The sequence below is a fragment of the Ascaphus truei genome, chromosome 20 (assembly GCF_040206685.1).
Source record: "Ascaphus truei isolate aAscTru1 chromosome 20, aAscTru1.hap1, whole genome shotgun sequence".
Classification (NCBI taxonomy): domain Eukaryota; kingdom Metazoa; phylum Chordata; class Amphibia; order Anura; family Ascaphidae; genus Ascaphus; species Ascaphus truei.
Window position 1 is genome coordinate 8,923,107 of NC_134502.1, and position 19,277 is coordinate 8,942,383.

General features: G+C 44.1%; 1 protein-coding gene across 3 annotated transcripts in view; it reads left to right on the top strand.

Annotated features, from left to right (window-relative positions):
• The window catches only part of LOC142471230 (zinc finger protein 2-like), a 54,241-nt gene extending 37,021 nt beyond the window's left edge, over nucleotides 1–17,220 (top strand). The window contains exons 3-6 of one of the 3 annotated variants that reach the window (XM_075578034.1): nucleotides 2,082–2,102; nucleotides 15,101–15,227; nucleotides 15,458–15,571; nucleotides 15,987–17,220. In XM_075578034.1, the coding sequence (XP_075434149.1) occupies nucleotides 2,100–2,102; nucleotides 15,101–15,227; nucleotides 15,458–15,571; nucleotides 15,987–16,840 (1,098 nt within the window). In that variant the 5' untranslated portion in view covers nucleotides 2,082–2,099 and the 3' untranslated portion in view covers nucleotides 16,841–17,220. The remainder of the gene's footprint in view (nucleotides 1–2,081; nucleotides 2,103–15,100; nucleotides 15,228–15,457; nucleotides 15,572–15,986) is intronic. The other 2 variants (XM_075578035.1, XM_075578036.1) reach the window with 2 other exon arrangements.
• Nucleotides 17,221–19,277: the final 2,057 nt, after the last annotated feature.

The window sequence follows — 19,277 nt, forward strand, 5'->3', positions numbered from 1 at the left end:
CCAGCCTTGCCATTTCTGCCCCGACATTCCTAATATCTTCACTCAACACGGCAAATCTATTGGGATGTGTCAGCTCAGAAACGACCTGCCTCTCCCTATTGCCCCTGCTTCCCCTTCTAACTGTCACCCAGCTACCTACCTGCTCCTCCCTAACAGCACCACCATCTGCACCACTAGTCAAAGCAAGGGCCTGCTCAGTGAGCACTAATTTCCTTTCAAGATTGCCAATGTCCCTCAATATTGCAAGTTGCCTCTTCAGATCAGCAATCTCTGACTCTAAAGAGACCACCCGCTCACACTTCTCACAGCGGTATGCTCCTTGGAACAGCTGCTCCAAGTGCACATACATGTGGCAAGATGTGCATTGAGTGGCATTTTCAATCCTGCTCATTCTAGCAACTATGAAGTTTAGAATTACTAACATTAAACTGTACTTCAATATACTATACCCTGTTTAACCGCTTCCTTGTTCAAACTGCTTCTGGTTCTACAATAATGGTGCAACAATGTGACCCCAATAAAGTCCGGGATGGGGGAATGAATGTTCCCCTCACAGTGACAAGCACCAATTTATATACAAACACTCACATACATTCACAATACACTGCAGACATGTGTAAGTGTGTGTGTATAAATAGTTCATAACCTCACCATACACCTATACTGCATACACATAAAAGTTCATGTGTGATACGTGTGGCCAAAATAACACACAATAAAGCCTGGCCAAAAGAGATGAGGCTTAAATATTGTAATAATTCAGATAGAACTTGATTAAAATTAATCGAAGGGACACCTCCCTGGGAATAGAAGCATGTTCCCAACAATGAAACCTAATATGATGCTATTGGATCACTTTTATCATGTTCACAATAGTGATCCACACGCATTGCACTTTTCAGCTATTGACCGGGGGCTATTCAGAGCCCTTCCTGATCTCCATGCACAATGTGTGTGTCGGAGAGTGTTTGTGTCAGAGTGTGCCACAGATTGTGTGTATGTGAGTGTCACAGATGCACAGTGACACAGATGTAACACCCCCCTCTCCTCCCCCCCACCCCCCCGGATTTGTCCCATCTCAAAACTCAGCTGTACCGTTATTTTGCAAAATATGCTTACCCCTATCCTCCCTCGCTAAAGGAGAAGGGGGTGTCACACCAGAAATATAACACTCCCATTTGTGTTACTGTATGTGTAAGTAGAGGGATACTTGTGGGTGTGCAGCAGGTTACCTTGTTCTTCTCAGAAGGTCTGTGCAGGCTCTTGGCAAGGAATACAATGAAAGAAAGGGGCGCCAGGAACGTATAAAACGTTAACAGATGACTTCTTTTCTGAGAGATGCTCACACAGCATTCCCCAAACAGGCACTTACTTTTCCTTTGTTCATTGTCACGGATAAGGCCTGGCTCAGCTTGGATAAATGTGGCCACTTCTACTGAGACCCGTTGCCCTCACGTTTGAGGAAGCCCACCCTATCACCCTAACATAGCTTCTGCTCCCCATATCGAGAACAGATGAGAACCTATCCTTTCAGGCAGCTATGGGGGTATACTCTAAGGCAGGGGTGCGCAAACCTTTACCATCTTGTCTCACCGTAACACTCGGCTGTACAGTTATTGTGTAAATAATCCTTTCATATCATGTACTGTATGTACTGAATCATTAGATAAGAATAGCATTAATTGTCACAATGTTATCCTCTCCCTCACACAACTAAAACTATTAAGGCATCAAGAACATGAAGTATAAAAATCACAGTGTATAATATAACACGTTTATCAAAGTGACAAAATAGCAAAAAATAATCTTATTTATAGCACCCTAAAGAACTGAGCAGCCTCCTGGGAAACAAGTCTATTGGGAGGGGAACCCCTGAGAAGCTGCAGTCAGGGGCAGAGCTAAGTGTGGCCATTTCCAATGTTCTGATTGGTCAGGGATCTTCACCAGAGCTCCTTATTGGACAGAGGAGGTGGAGGAGGGACCAGGACACAGCAGGTCATGGTATAAAAGGCAGGAGCTGATACAGTTCTTATCAGTCTGTTTGTGATCATCTTTCTACAACATGTCCCTTTGTCTTCCAGCTCCTGAACCAGCTCCAGATGGTGAGTATTTAGCTAAATATATATCACTTTATACAATTCATACTGTGATGTTGTATTTATATTGAGCTTTATTTCGCACGACTTGTTTGATAGATTGCATTTCAATTAACTTGTACTATTTACGTTTATTTGTTCATTTTTTTATGTTTGATTCATGTTAATTTTCCTGCCATACACTATATATTCAATGTTACAGTGGCGGCCGCCTTTAACCTCCTGCGGCCGTTTCCCCGCGATTTTTAAAATCGCGGGCAGATGCTGCATGTTTTCGGCCGTTTTGGGCGCCGCGGGCGTTTTCAATGTTTAGCGCCATTAGCGCTGTCTGGTGAATGCGGCTGACGCGCGGCAAAGTCCGTGACAAACGGAAAACATCTCCGAATTTTTTCGGGGATGTAGGAGGTTAAAAGGGGCCGCAACAGTATATACACTATATTTACAATATATACAATATATTTTGTTGCAAATTAAATATTAATCAACGTTTACTCGGAGATCTGATTTCTACAACATATAATAACATGATTTTGGAGAAACATTTGAAACTTCCAAATATATTGATTTAATAGGTAGAAGAATCAACAGATAAAAATAACTAGGTTGATGGATAATGATTTCAGTCAATTTTAATGGCCTTTAGGTAACCAATAATTCACAATACTTTCCTACTATAATCTTCCAGGAAGTACAAAATGATGGGTGTTTCACATAAATAAATGAACGGAACAATTTTATCAGCAATGTACAAATTATCCATCAAAAATGTAAAACGAGCCCCGGGCACCCCCCCCCCCCCACCATCCCCCCACTTCTCCCCTTCCTGCCCTTCCTTACCCTTTTTTTATTATTTTTTTTTTCTGTCCCCAAGTTGAAATAGCTTACGGACCCCTTCGGCTCAATACAAGCAAAATACCTCTATTTTCATTGTTGGAGCCCAAAGGTTTAACTGCATGTATCGTATATGGATCTTATACAGTGAATGTTTATTTTCCTTGTATTGCGATACAACTTGTACTGGAAAAAATTCAATAAACTTGAAGTTATTAAAAAAAAAAAAAAAAATGCAAAACGAGAAGGAAAAAGTGCACAGAAATTGTGCTGTTTTATATTTGTTATATTTCTATTCATTTTTCACTGTAAACTGTTTTTTCATATTTTATGTACAACTTACAACGGACCTGTGACAGGGTAAATAAAAGCCACCAGCTATATGCCTAGCAGACCTATGTTTAGTCTGCAGTGCAGCAGTGACTAGGTTAACTTCAGCTGGGAACCTCAGGACAATTACAGTAGTTGGATCCCAGCTGCCTAATCAAGGTGTGTTAAAAAAGCCAGGCTGTAGACACATGCTGGCTAGCTGTTCAGGAGAGAGGAGATTACTGATAGAAGGTCTGTTTGGCAAAGTACATGTTTTATGGACGGTTGTGTTTACTTTGCTGAAGCGAAGCTATTTTGTTTGCCACCCTGAAGACAAGGAATTTTGTTTTGTCTGCTGAAGAAAAGCTATTTTTGTTTTGTGTGCTGTATAATTTAAGGCTAAATTAATAAGCCTTATCAAGAAAATCCCGCGTGTGTAGTTGCATGTACCCTGCAACATATGGTGTCAGAGGTGCTGGAATTTTCAAAAGGCTCCTGCAGTTATAGGGCCACACACACACACACACACACACACACACACACACACACACACAAGAATGGAAGAATTTTTGAAAGAGTTTCTGTGCGAGCAGACCAGACAGCAGGGACAGTTAATGCAGGAGCAGACCAAACAGCAGGGACTGGTAATGCAGGAGCAGGCCCGGCTACAAGCAGAGAGAGATGAAAGACTATTGCAGCAGCAAACCCAGTTCCTAGCCCAGCAGCATGCAGCACAGGAGGAGCTGATGGCCATGCTGACCCAATATTGTGAGGAAAAAGGTGAAAGACAGGCGCTACTTAGTGGAAGAAATCAATATATAGTGAATGAAAAGGGATTCTAAGGAAGTGTATGACCAAACCCCTTGCTCAAACCTCACTGGTGGGACCTGTTTCACGGGTTCCAAGGGTTAAGTATTATCTCAAAACATCCAGGGGGAGCATGTGGGGAGATAAGAGAACAATATATATATATATAAGTGCAGACGTTATGTAACGAGTGGTTAATTAAGCAGTGTCTTGGCTCGTATGGCTGATCTACTCACAGGAGCAAAGGTATAATCACAGCAGTTGGCAAATTGGGTTGCCACCCTTGAAGATATCTGTGAGCTGAACCCCCCTAGCGATTCTCCGTCAGCAGTATGTGTATAGAGAGAGGGAGAGAACTACATAGTGCGATCAGTATGAAAATTTTATGTATAAAAAACACAAAAAAAATGCGCACTTATAATTTGCACAAAGATTAAAAGCATGTATCACATTATGTGAATGGAGGATGTCCCGAACAGCTCACCGCCTCCTACAGGTCAGTCTGCTGGCTTCCGCAGCTCTGTGTCCTGGACCGGAGCTTCCTTCTGCGCGCCCGTCTGCAAGATGTGACGTCACTGCATTCAGAGCTGGTTCTACGGATCGTCTCCAAGACCAAAATTGGTCCACTGGTAAACTCTACGCGTTTCGCGCAGCTACCAAACTGTTTCTCGGCTTCGTCAGGAGTGTGGTTTGTGTTCTATTGGTGGCTATTTATACATCTTTTTCAATTAATAAAACGGCTCAATTTATTCAATAAATCAATTAACCTAGATTGCACAGGGGAGTGGGTGTTGGAATAAATGAGGATACAATAAACATGGGTACATAGGTAACACTTGAACATGGGGAAACTTCACTCCATTAATATCATGATTTCTATTTAACAATTTCTAATAAATATCAATTGCAATCGAACCCTTAATGGGTATTATGAGATGTCACCTGACAGATGCTCATATTTCTGATAGTTGGCAATGGAGTTTAAGGAGTGCATAGCAAATGCACATTAAATATATCCATAATACGAATGGGAGGGAAAAAAGGGAATTGTACTGCAAGAGATTGTACTGCAATAGATACTAATATTGGCCAAAGATGTATAAATAGCCACCAATAGAACACAAACCACACTCCTGACGAAGCCGAGAAACAGTTTGGTAGCTGGGCGAAACGCGTAGAGTTTACCAGTGGACCAATTTTGGTCTTGGAGACGATCCGTAGAACCAGCTCTGAATACAGTGACGTCACATCTTGCAGACGGGCGCGCAGAAGGAAGCTCCGGTCCAGGACACAGAGCTGCGGAAGCCAGCAGACTGACCTGTAGGAGGCGGTGAGCTGTTCGGGACATCCTCCATTCACATAATGTGATACATGCTTTTAATCTTTGTGCAAATTGTAAGTGCGCATTTTTTTTGTGTTTTTTGTACATAAAATTTTCATACTGATCGCACTATGTAGTTCTCTCCCTCTCTCTATACACATACTGCTGACGGAGAATTGCTAGGGGGGTTCAGCTCACAGATATCTTCAAGGGTGGCAACCCAATTTGCCAACTGCTGTGATTATACCTTTGCTCCTGTGAGTAGATCAGCCATACGAGCCAAGACACTGCTTAATTAACCGCTCGTTACATAACGTCTGCACTTATATATATATATTGTTCTCTTATCTCCCCACATGCTCCCCCTGGATGTTTTGAGATCTTGCTGACCCAATTCCAGGGGTCTGCCGGTCCAGAACTTACAAACAAACCCCCGGTACTCCTGAGGAAAATGGCTCCGAACGAGAATCCAGAGGCTTTTTTACTGACATTTGAAAGGGTTGCCGAAGGGCTGGGCTGCAGATCGCTGGGCAACTGCTTTGGCCCCGCTCCTCATAGGAGAAGCCCAGGCCTCATATCAGGGCCTCCCTGCATATCAGGCAATGGACTACCGACAAGTGAAAGCCGCCATACTGGATCGCTTAGGTCTGACCCCATAGACCATAGGCAGCAGTTCCGGAACATGAAGTACACCGCTAAGATGAGACCCCGGGTCCTCGCTCAGCGGTTATTGGACTTGTGTACGCACTGGATACAACCTGAGGAGTGCACTAAGGAGGCAATTCTTGAGCAGGTGGTTTTGGAACAATTCCTACAAATAATACCCCCTTCCGCACGCTCGTGGGTAAAACGCCACGAGGCTGAAACCCTAGCATTGGCGGTCCGACTCGTTGAGAACTTCCTTGGGGCTGAGGAACAGGCGAGTGTCCTGAACCCGACGGATCCGACTCCACCGGCACCTGCGGACACCCAAAGAGGGAGCTCGGATCAACGGGGAACCTACGGCCCGTCCAGCGCAACTGCCAAGTTTAACGGAAGGAGCAGTTGTTCCAGCAATGGCAGAGTCAAAATGCTGCTCCCCGTCGAGACCTTCATCTCTTTCCTGATGTCGGCTTGTCACAAGATGAGAGGAACTTCCGAGGACGTCGCCCACAAGACCCACCAGATGTCTTGTCTCCAGTATCCGGTCCAGCGGAGTGCTATCCACGGCCCCCTCCTTCGAGGGAACTCTCTCCATGTTCCGCCTGCGGAGAACAAGGCCACCGGTACGCGGACTGTCCACAGATGGATTGTTCCTTCAGCAGGACCGTTGCCTCGGCCTTCACTGGAGAAAATTACAAGCCCTGGCTACTTCCAGCCCAGGTTGGGGAAAAAAACGTCCAGGCCCTTATAGATTCGGGCTCGGGGAAAACTCTGGTCTTCCAGGAACTGTTACCGCCTAACGTGTGTTCTTTTGACTCCCCATGGAGTATAGAATGTATACACGGCGATGTAAAGCGGTATCCGACGGCCAAAATCCGGCTACAGGTAAAAGGCCAGGAGGCCTACCTCGAAGTAGGAGTCGCTCCTTGGCTTCCTGCCCCCGTTGTGCTCGGCCGGAACTGGCCTTTCTTTTTGGACCTAATGGCTCCAGTATCTAACGGGGAGCCTCATTCTATGGCTTAGGAGAACCCTGGCAAACTGTTTCCCTTCTCGGCAGACCTTTTTCCCAGTAGACACCGGGTTCAAAAGACTCGGAAGCAAAAACGCTTGGACAAACAGGACTGGTTGCAGAAATCTGGGTCTCAAGGTGACCATTCTAGTAGCCAGAAGTCACAAGTGATGACTGGGGATGGCCAGAAGGAGGGGGATATGGGCCCTGGAGATTTACCAGACCTATACCTCCCTGACTTTCGCCAGACGCAAAGGGAAGACCCAGTCCTTGCTAGACAGTATGACAAGGTGGTGAAAATTGATGAGCAGATTTTAAATGCACAGGGGGTGATAGTATTCCCCCATTTTGAGCTATCAAAGGATATCCTATATAGGGTGAATAGGCAGACACAAACAGGGGAGGTCACCAGACAGATATTGGTTCCCAAGGCGTTTGTTAAATCTGTGTTCACTCTAGCCCATACTATCCCTTAGGGTGGTCACCTGGGCAGGGATAAAACATTGGACTGTATTTCATCCTGATTCTTTTGGCCAGGGATGCATAGTGATACTGCTAAGCTATGTGCGGCATGTCTGGAGTGCCAACTAACTAGTCCAAAAGGACAAAAACCAGCCCCTTTGGTTCCTCTACCCTTGGTGTCAGTTCCCTTTGAGAGGATTGGGGTAGACTTGGTAGGACCTCTATAACCTTCTGCGAAAGGACACAGGTTTATTCTTGTAATAGTTGATTATGCAACAAGATACCCTGATTCGTTCCCCCTGAGAACAGCAACGGCGAAGCAAGTAGCCAACAAGTTGTTGGAACTGTTCTCACGGGTTGGACTTCCCCTGTTATGTTGACAGACCAAGGTACAAATTTCATGGCTAAACTGATGCAGGATGTCTTAAAGTTACTAGAGTTCAAGTCTGTTCGGACATCGGTCTACCATCCACAGACTGACGGATTGGTGGAAAGATTTAACCGAACTCTAAAAGCGATGTTGAGGAAATTTGTAGATTCAGAGAAGAGAGCCTGGGATGAACTTCTCCCTTTTCTGCTGTTTGCAGTGCGGGAAGTTCCCCAGGCCTCCACGGGATTCTCTCCATTTGAACTGCTCTATGGCCGCCAACCCCGGGGTATCCTAGACCTCCTAAAGGAGTCCTGGGAGGAACAGCGGTCCCCTTCTAATAATACCCTGCAATATGTACTAGACCTTAGGAAGCGCCTAGATGTGGTTGCCCATTTTGCTAGGGAGATTCTTAGATCAGCCCAGGACAGTCAGGAGAGACATTACAATCAGAATGCTCACGAGAGTGTTTCACCCGGGAGACCAGGTGATGTTATTGTTACCCAGTTGCGAGAGTAAACTCCTGGCCAAATGGCAGGGCCCATTCGAAGTACTCCGCCGTACAGGTGATGTGGATTACGAGATCGCTCAACCAGGGTCCAGGAAGGGTAAACAAATTTACCATGTGAACTTGCTGAAACCCTGGAAGATGCAGTGGTCTCTATTCATCCACCCGGTGGAGGAGCAAACGGACTTGGGTCCTCAGCCTCCACGGGAGAACATCGTGAGTGACGATAAAATCCCAATGGGTAAACAGTTGTCCTCTGAACAAAAAGGGGACTTGTTAGCAATAATTACACAATTCCATTATGTTTTTTCTGATTTACCAGGACAAACTAACTTAATTTCACATGCGATCGAGACAGCACCTGGGGTAAAAGTACGTTCCCGTCCTTATAGGTTGCCTGAAAGTCGTTGGGCTCTGGTAGAGAAGGAGGTACAAGAAATGTTACATTTAGGAGTGATTGAGGAATCATGCAGTGAGTGGTGTAGTCCACTAGTTATGGTCCCTAAACCCGATGGGAAGGTAAGATTTTGTGTGGACCTCCGAAAGGTCAATGCGGTATCCAAGTTTGACCCATATCCGATGCCAAGGGTGGACAAATTAATTGACGCCCTTGGTAACGCGGAATATATATCCACGCTGGAATTGACAAAAGGATACTGGCAAATACTCTTAGAGGAAAAGTCCAAGTGCAAAACAGCCTTTGCCACTCCCATGGGTTTATACCAGTTTGTGACAATGCCATTTGGACTGCATGGAGCCCCAGCCACATTTCAGAGACTCATGGATACGGTACTGAGACCCCATAGGACTTATGCCGCAGCCTACCTAGATGACATTGTCATTTATAGTAAACACTGGCGGGTCCATCTAAATAGGCGGAAAGCGGTCCTCAAATCTCTTGAGAGGCAGGGCTCACAGCCAACCCTAAGAAATGTGCCTTGGGTAAGGCGGAAACCAAATACTTAGGGTATGCAGTGGGAGGTGGAAAAGTAAGGCCACTAGCCGACAAGGTAGTTGCCCTGAAAGAAGTTCCGACCCCCCAAACGAAAATGCAGGTACGCTCTCTGCTGGGTTTAGCAGGGTACTACCGGCGGTTCATCCCCAACTATTCGGAAGTGGCAGCACCTTTAACGGACCTCACAAAAAAGTGTGCCCCTACACAAGTGATATGGTCAAGGGATTGTCAGAGAGCCTTTGAGGACATAAAAAGGTGTCTATCAGAGGGTCCCGTCCTTAGAAGCCCGGACTTCAACAGCCCTTTTGTAGTGCAAACAGATGCATCAGAGATAGGGCTAGGGGCAGTGTTGTCACAACAGTTTGAGGGAGTTGAACACCCTATCCATTTCCTGAGTAGGAAATTGTTCCCGAGGGAAAAAAACTACTCAGTGATTGAGAAGGAGTGCCTCGCAGTAAAGTGGGCAATCGAGGCTTTGAGGCATGACCTGGCAGGAGTCCATTTTACTTTGGTGACGGACCATGCTCCACTGAAGTGGTTACATAGTATGAAGAATTCCAATGCTAGATTGACTAGGTGGTATATGGCCCTCCAACCCTTCATATTTGAGATTCAGCACAGGCCGGGAAAAGAGAACGCAAATGCTGACTTCTTTTCTAGAGAAGGGGTGGATGGTCGGGCTTCAGCCGTGCGTAGCCCCAGCCACACATTAACAGGGGAGGATTGTGACAGGGTAAATAAAAGACACCAGCTATATGCCTGGCAGACCTATGTTTAGTCTGCAGTGCAGCAGTGACTAGGTTAACTTCATCTGGGAACCTCATGACAATTAGTTGGATCCCAGCTGCCTAATCAAGGTGTGTTAAAAACCCCAGGCTGTAGACACATGCTGGCTAGCTGTTCAGGAGAGAGGAGATTACTGATAGAAGGTCTGTTTGGCAAAGTACATGTTTTATGGACTGTTGTGTTTACTATGCTGAAGCGAAGCTATTTTGTTTGCCATCCTATAGACAAGGAATTTTGTTTTGTCTGTTGAAGAAAAGCTATTTTTGTTTTGTGTGCTGTATAATTTGAGGCTAAATAATGTAGAGGGAGAAAGGGGATGGCCCGGTATTAAAGGGGTTGCACCCCATATGGCCATCCCCTGACCTCACCAGAGAGACATGGGGTTAACTGGACTGCGGTCCAGGGATGAGGTTTGCACCTTATTATACCTTGAAAATGTATGTTCCCCTGTTCCCATGTTACATTATAATGTATATTAATGTTTTAAAGTGCATTTCTGTATCTCCATTTCTAGAGGTCGCAGAGAGTTCATATTTGGCCAATATGTGGAGTCACTGTAGGCATTAAAAACTGGCAAAGGTCGACCCACTGTGCCCACCAGAATGGAACTTATTAATATGTGTAGATATTAAAGTATATGTATTTTATTTTGGATCTGTTCTGAAAATGCAGACGCCATTTGCTAGGCTAATAAGTCATGAAGAGCAGACGGCTGAGTAGCCTTAGCACGGCAATCAAAAAGTAACTGCCTTGATTGTTACCCAATGTCTAGGGATTAAGTATTAGTCAATCAACAAACTCTGCAGTCTAATTGTTACCTGAGGGCATGGGTTAGTCTGTTAGTCTGTGTCTCCACATTAGAGAGTGGATACAGATAATTGTTCACCAATAGGCTGTGTTCAATGTTAAGAATAGGGTTGCACAGGTATATAAACTGTGTCAACCCTACAGTTTTTAGTTGTGCTGGAGTTGTGCTTCTGATACCATCTTGAATGTCACTGGACTGCTGGAGAATTGCTAGCGGATACTTCTCCATCCCCCAACCCTAAGTAAGTGTTATCTTCTTGTCTGTTAATTGTACTATATTGATGTGTTCACCTTATTTAAGGAATAAATTATATTTTATTATATCTAAGCCTCGTTCAGTTCAACCCAGATATTTGGTGTTCATTATATCTTGTCATAAGCTACCATGACATGTGCAGCCTGGGGTTTTTAAAGCTCCTTGATGAGGCAGCTGGGATCAGACTAATTAACCAGATCTATCAGCTGAATGTTAACCTCGTCACTGCTGCACTGCAGACCTAAACATAGGTCTGCCAGGTATAGGGCTGGTGACGTTCATTCACCCTGTCACCGGCACCTATCGAATATCATGGATTAGGATGAGCGGCATCCTCCACAAGAGGTGTCCCCAATGTGACCTGCAGGGCCTCAGGACAGAGAAAGAGATATTATCACTGAGTTGGATCCCGAAGTAGATGAATGCATTCCTGTGGCTCCCATTGAACAGGATAGTGAAACTGAAGATGTAGTAGTGCTAGATAATTGTGAGCCCCTCACAAGTGTTGGGTCTGCAGAGCATGATCCACTTATACCATGTGGATCCACTGAAAGGCAAGGGACACACACCTCACATCTCAAATTGTACTGTGGTGTGTTTACAATAAACCATTTTTATACAACATCGTATTACATTTTCTTCCATCTTTCTTGTCAACATTATTATCCAACCTTTACAACAAATAGTCACCTATTGTTCCACGATTTATAAATAATACTACCTATTACGGATTTACATCCCGGGCAACGACGGGTATATCAGCTAGTATATATATATATGTAGAGGTATCAGTACCGTGTTAGCCGAGCTTCAATAATCAAAAAATAAATAGATGATACCGTTCTGTGGCTAACGAAATGCTTTTATTTGTGCGAGCTTTCGAGATACACTGATCTCTTCTTCCGGCGATGTTACAATGAATGAAGCAAGCAAAAGCTATACTATAAACAGTGTCTATTGGAATATTATCTGTGCTGGTCCTTCCCCCGGTGTGGATGTGTTTTATGGCTGGAGGTGTCTAAAGGTTCCTGAAAGCAAGTGATGAAAGAGTATGTGTATCAGTGTGAATTAACATGAATGGAGAGCCCACAGTATATACAGTGCTTTACAAAAGGTGTGTGTGGAGTGGGAGCGGATATAAATGGTGTGGGTGGGTGTGGAAATGTGAGAGTTAGTAGCATAACTAAAAGTGTGTGTGGATACTATGTGGTCCCTATTGGTGTATAGGGATGGAAAAACAAGGAGTATAAGTATGTGTGAGAGACAGCTGTGTGTGCATACATATAGCACAGTATGTACAGACATGGCCTATAGCGCTCATTGGAAGAGAGTTCACTTGTGTCAGTAATGACTCATAAAATTTCGATCTCTGTTTAGGCCACTGCTAAGTGTCCCGAACAGTTGCATAAATTTGTATTCATGCAACCGTCTCTCTTTCGGTGTTTTAAGATTACCTTTGAGTATGGCAACCCTCAGATCGTTCATCTTATGGCCAGAGTCAGAGAAATGTTCGCCAACAGGACTGTCTCTTGTTCCGTGTGTGATGCTGTGGCGGTGCAGGTTCATTCTCTTGTTTAGCCCCTGCCCTGTCTCACCTATGTAGTAGCAGCCCCCTGGGCATTTAATGCACATGATGAGGTACACGACATTGCTGGAGGAACAGGTGAACCTTCCTCTGATTTTGTATTCCCGATTCCTATGTGGTATTTGTATTGTGTCCGCTGTGTAGAGCATTGCGCAGGTTTTGCATCTTGGGTCCTGGCATGGTTTTGTCCCGCATTCAGTTGTACTGCTGAATACTTTATTCCTCACCATAATATTCTTGAGATTATGGGGTTGTCTGTATGATAATAAGGATGCTTCAGGGAAGACCTGTTGCAGTCTTGTATCTTCCTGGAGGATGGGTTGTAGTTTCCTGGCGATCTTGCGTAGGGCTCCTAGGTGTGGGTTATGTGTGACCACCAAAGGTACCCTGTCGCTTGTCTCCTTCTGTTTGTATTCAAGGAGATCAATTCTTGGTATTCTGGTGGCTTTGTGAATTTGCTGGTCTACAATTCTGTGGTTGTACCCACGGTTTATAAAGTCTGATCTCAAGGCTTTAATCCGCTGGTCTCTGTCTGCTGTGTCGGAGCATATCCAGTTGTATCGTATGGCTTGACTGTAGATGGTTGCATGTTTGGTGTGTGTCGGGTGGAAGCTGTTGTCCCTCAAATAGCTGGCTCTGTCTGTAGGTTTGCGGTATGCAGAAGTATGTAGTTGGTTGTTCTTTATAGTAATGGTGGTGTCTAGGAAATGTACTTCATCCGGAGAATGGGTGAGTTTGAGGTTGATGGTCGGGTGGAACGTATTGAAGTTGTCATAGAACTGTTGGAGGTCCTGTTCGCCAGAGGTCCAAATCAGGAGGATGTCATCGATGTAGCGAAGGTATGTAAGGGGTTTCAAGTGACAGGTGGAAAGAAAGTCACTTTCCAGTTTTGCGCAGAACAGATTGGCATACTGTGGCGCCATCCGAGTACCCATAGCGGTCCCGGTTGTCTGGAGGTATGTGTCATTTCCAAATGTGAAGTAGTTATGGGTCAGAATAAATTCGATGCATTTAGTCACTGTCTCTGTGAGTGGCTCCTACGGTCCCAGAAAGTATCTGCAGGCTGAAATCCCATCCTCGTGGGGGATGTTTGTATAAAGTGACTCTACATCCATAGTTGCTAGTAGTGTTCCTGTTGGGAGTGGGCCAATGGCATTCAGTTTGTTTAGCAGGTCAGTGGTATCCTGGATATAGCTGGGTGTGTTCCTGACAAGTGGTTTTAAAATGCCCTCCACCCAGCCAGAAATATTCTCGGTAAGTGTGCCAGATCCAGAGATAATAGCGCGCCCAGGGTTACCCTCTTTGTGAATTTTAGGGAGCATGTAGAATGTACCAGGTTTTGGTGTAGCTGGTATCAGGTCCAGAATTTGTTCTCTTGTGCGGATCGGGAGTGTTTTAATGATCCTGTTTAGTTCTCGCAAGTATTTTTTAGTTGGATCCTCCTGCAGTTGGGTGTAATACTTTGAATCAGAGAGTTGCCTGTGTGCTTCCCGCAGGTAGTCTGTGGTGTTCATTATGACCACTGCACCTCCCTTGTCCGCAGGTTTGATTGTTATGTTGTGGTTGGCCTTTAGCGATTCTATGGCTTTCCTCTCCATCAGTGTCAGATTATATGTTTGTTTCCTTACTTTGTCCAGGATGGTGGTTTTGGCGCTGTGTCTGAACCTTTCAATGTACCGGTCCAATGTGGGGTTGCGCCCAGTTTGTGGGATCCAGTTGGATTTTTGCTTCTCCCTGCTCATGTGCAGCGGCTCTCCTTCTGCAGTGTTGGCATAATCTTGGTTGTGTCTGTTGTGGAAGAACTCCTTAAAACGCAGCCTTCTAAAGAATTCTTCCAGGTCACTGCACAGCTCAATCTTGTCCATAGACTTGGTAGGGCAGAATGTGAGACCCTTTGATAATACTGAGGACTCTGCTTGATTAGGTGTGTAATCTGAGAGGTTAACAGTGCAGTCCTGCTGTTGGTGACTGTCAATGTTTATATATATTTATATAACCAGATTGTGGTCCAGCAAAAAGAGACAGCACACTGCATGTAGTCTTCAGACAAAGAACTGTATTGAATCACAGGGCACTGCAACCAATGTTTCGGTCACCCAGAGGGACCTTCATCATTATATATAATGCGACCCTAAAGTTTTGAAGGAGGTCTACATGAAAAATAAAAGGTTATGCTGCGCCTATAATACGAGCACAGTTTTCAGAAGGACCTTTTTAGGAATAAAACTTAGCACTATATTCAGGCCAATACAGTACTTTATTGAACAGCAAGAGACTATCAGAAATGACAGAGGCTGCTCTGGTGATTTTGTTCCTCCTGACAAACAAACAACAACAATTGGAGAATTCTCTGTTTCAGGAACCAGTTGAGTTTGATAAAGTTGCCATTTACTTCTCCAAGGACGAGTGGGATTATTTAACAGAACAACAGAAGGAACTTTATAAGAATGTGATGATGGAGAATTACCAGGCTCTCTGGTCTGTAGGTAAGAAAATATTACCCAATTATGCCAAATGAGATGATATATAAAAAAAAAAGTAATTTGACTTCCAAAACTACAGGAATTGAATGTATATTTTGATATAGCACCATCTGTGTACATAGCGCTGCACAGCAGTAATACATGTGACATAACAATATAGCAGATAATGGGAATAAGAATTTTCTATGGTGCAAACACTTTAAATATATACGTGTCTCCCCTGACATATACAGGATGTGTCAATGTGACGCCTGAGATTGTATCACTGATTGAACGCGGAGAAGAGCCGTATATAAGAGGTCACCAGCAGTATAAGGAGAAGGAAAGTCCTATAGATATCAGCACTGGTGAGTAATAAACACTTTAGTGGTGTGTTCTCTAGGAACAATCATTATATAACATATTTCATAAAAAAAGGAAACTTGATCACAAATTAGTATATCAATAATTTTTAATATCATTTTGTAACTTTACCTTTCCTATAATAAAGTGGAAATGTATGTGGTACCCACTTCCTGATTTTATCAATATATATAATATCTCGCTGATAGGCAATATCATCACAAATTAAGTTTATTGCAATTTTGAATGCTTTTCTGCACTTCTATTTGGAAACATTTACTGAAATACCCGATTTGTTACACATCTTACCATGGGTATCCTGTCACTTTACAATCTTAACTTAAATCTGACGTTTGAAAATCTTTTTTTGTTTCCAATGTTAATGCATTTCTTTACTCAAAATCCCCCCCCCCACCCCAGCTGATGGATTCATGAGCAGGAATTCCCCTGAAGGATATCACATGTTGCTCTGTTCACCAGATTGTGTAATAGAAGATACCAGTGTTACCCAAATGTATCACGAAGCAAATCAAATTAGTCAAGATATACCAAGCCAGAGTCTGAGAGAAACTGTGAGCATTATCGTTAAGGCATCAACTTCACAGGAAGAAGGAAATCACCCAAATCCCCACATTTATACCATCAGAGAACATACAGGGACAGAATATGCATCTACTCCTATTACAAAGTGTAACAAAGGAAACATGAATGCAGGGAACGTTCCCAAGAACTTGTCAGCAAAAGAAAAACCATTTGTATGTTCCGAATGTGGGAAATGTTTCACAAATAACTGTACTCTACTTAGACATCAGAGAATACACACAGGAGAAAAACCATTTTTATGTTCTGAATGTGGGAAGTGTTTTACTCAGAACTCTAATTGTGTTAATCATCAGAGAATTCACACAGGAGAAAGACCATTTGTGTGTTCTGAATGTGGGAAATGTTTCATAAATAACACTATTCTCGTTATACATCGGAGAATACACACAGGAGAAAGACCATTTGCATGTTCTGAATGTGCAAAATGTTTTAGTCATTCATCTACTCTTGTTGAACATCAGAGAATTCACACAGGCGAAAGACCATATGTATGTTCTGAATGTGGGAAAGGTTTTGCCGGTAGGTCATGTCTTGTTAAACATCAGAGAGTTCACACAAGGGAAAGACCATTTGTATGTTCTGAATGTGGGGAATGGTTTACCAAGAATGTAGACCTTGTTAGACATCAGAGAGTTCATACAGAAGAAAAACTGTTTGCTCTAAATGTGTAAATGGTTTGCACACAGAAATGTTTACCTTGTAATATACTGTAACACTAAAAATTATGGATTTTGTTTTTCTAAAAAGAATTATCTTTAAACTGTTATGGAAACAATGCATTTATAGTTGGTGTTTAATATTGTGCTTTTTATTATTACCTAACGTAGAAAAATCTTGGGCAAGTTGTGGTATTTGTATTGTTTTTGTTAAAAAAAAAAAAAAAAGTACTACTAGTGGGATATTCATTATAGGATTGTTTTTTTTATACTGTAAATAGTTTATAAAATGTCTTTAGTGTATTCCCATGTGTTTGGAAATAGGTTTCTGACACACCTTACAGTACATTTGCTGTTTATAGTTAATATTATAAGCAATAAATAAAACAAACTAGCATTGGGCTCTGTGACGTACACTAAAGGGCAACAGGACGGTTAAATAAAGGTTAAGCCTGATCCTGTTGTCCTTTTCATGAGGGTCACTGCCTGTCACCACTGGGTTGTTGTGAGGCAATGGAATTGCCTGTGAATGTATTTCCCAAAACAATGTAACATTTTTTTTGTATTTAAACATAGTGATACCATGTATTTTATTCATTAACACTTGTACAGGCTTTACTACCACCTTACTGGACATAAGGGTGCAGATGAGACCACTTTCTTTGTGGGAGCTATGCCCCCCTCCTGGACAATTGATGTCTGATGGTTACCAGAAGGGTACGTTGGCACTCGTTTTACAGAATTTGGGATGGTCCAAAGGAAAGGACAGTGTCCAGGGAAGGTTGAGACTGGATTTGCACATTGGCAGAAGGAGGAGTTTTTCTTTTGTCGCCAAAATGGCATCTATCAATCTGCCATGGTTGAACTCTTGAGTCTGATCCCTTCGTCTGGCAATGGCTACCTATAGGCACTCTCAAGATTGGCCGATCCGTATCTGCCACTTGACGTGATGTCATGGTCAGCCGATAGCTAGACGTGTAGCTACGCCCCCCTAGCTTGTGATTGGCCGTTTGTCCTTTCTGCTACACTGTGATTGGCCAAAAACTATTTTTCATTGGTATGAATGGGAGGGGGAAATGTCCACATGCCAGGCCGCTGCAGAGTTCCAGTCAGCTGGTTGTGACTTGTGGGTAGTCTCAGTGATCGGAGAGTACCTTGAAATATGAGCCAGCGGTGATATGAAGACTTCATAGCTGTGGAGGAGCCTAGATTGGTGGGAGATCTGGGTATGAGGGGTTATGTAGCGCCAAGCACCCACAAAGATATAGTAGAGCCCCTCTTAAAATAGCAAGATTCGGCACTTATGGTATTATGTTTTTTACAGTGTATTTTGTGTGTTAACTGTGTTTTATGCTAGTGTTGCTCTTTGTTGGCCTTTGACTTAATAAACTGCCCCACCCCCACCTCACCCCACATGTGATCGGCTCCTACTGTCCTCCCCCCCACCTCATCCCACATATTACCAGCTCCCACTGTCCATCCGTCCCCTCATCCCACGTGTTACCGACTCCCACTGTCCCCCCCACGTCATTCCACGTGTGACCGGCTCCCACCACATATGATATTCTTCCTGTTACAGAGACTGACCCAGTGATAACTCCGGGGTGAGTAGGGGCACTTCCTGCGTGCTCTCTCCCCGGTATCAAAATCACAGCAAGTAACACCCTCAGTACGGCAGCTCAGTGAGATCAAACAGGAGAGACATGCAAAAGCCTCTAGCGGTTACCATGGAGACAGACACAGCAAGGGAGTGCTGATCAGGGGGATCTCTGTGACTGGTGGGGTGGGGGAATCTCTGTGACTTTTTGGGGAGTCTGTGACTGGGAGGGAGTCTCTGTGACGGGGAATGTCTCTGACTCGGAGGGAAGTCTCTAAAATGGGGGTGAATGTCTCGGATTGGGTTTGGAATCTGTGGCTGAGGGAGAGGAATCTCATTGACGGGGGGAAATCTCTGACGGGGGAGGAGTCTGGCTGGGGGGGAGAAATCTCTGGCTGGTGGGGGAGAAATCTCTGGCTGGGGGGTGAGGAATCTGACAGGGGAGGAATATCTGTAACGGGGGGAATCTGTGATGGAGGAGGGAAATCTCTGTGAATGGGGGGCAGGAATCTCTGTGGCTGGGGGGGGGGGGATCTCTGTAACGGGAGAGGAATCTCTTGCTGGGGAGAGGAATCTCTGTGATTTAGGGGGGGTGTCTGTAACGGGGGGGGGGGAATCTATGTGACGGTAAGAGGGTAACCAGGTGTGTAGAAAATGGGGGTAATCAGCACATTAATAAAGGCAGTGTGCTCGGCTGGTTACCCCTATTTCATATTGGGGATGAAGGGGTTAATTTTTCATGCACTGTAGATGTCTTATTTTTCCTTCTGATCCTTGTGTCCCCATTTAGCAGGATGAGGGTTTTTTCCTTTCTCCTGTCATTAAAATGCACACAACAACCAAATGTTTTGACAC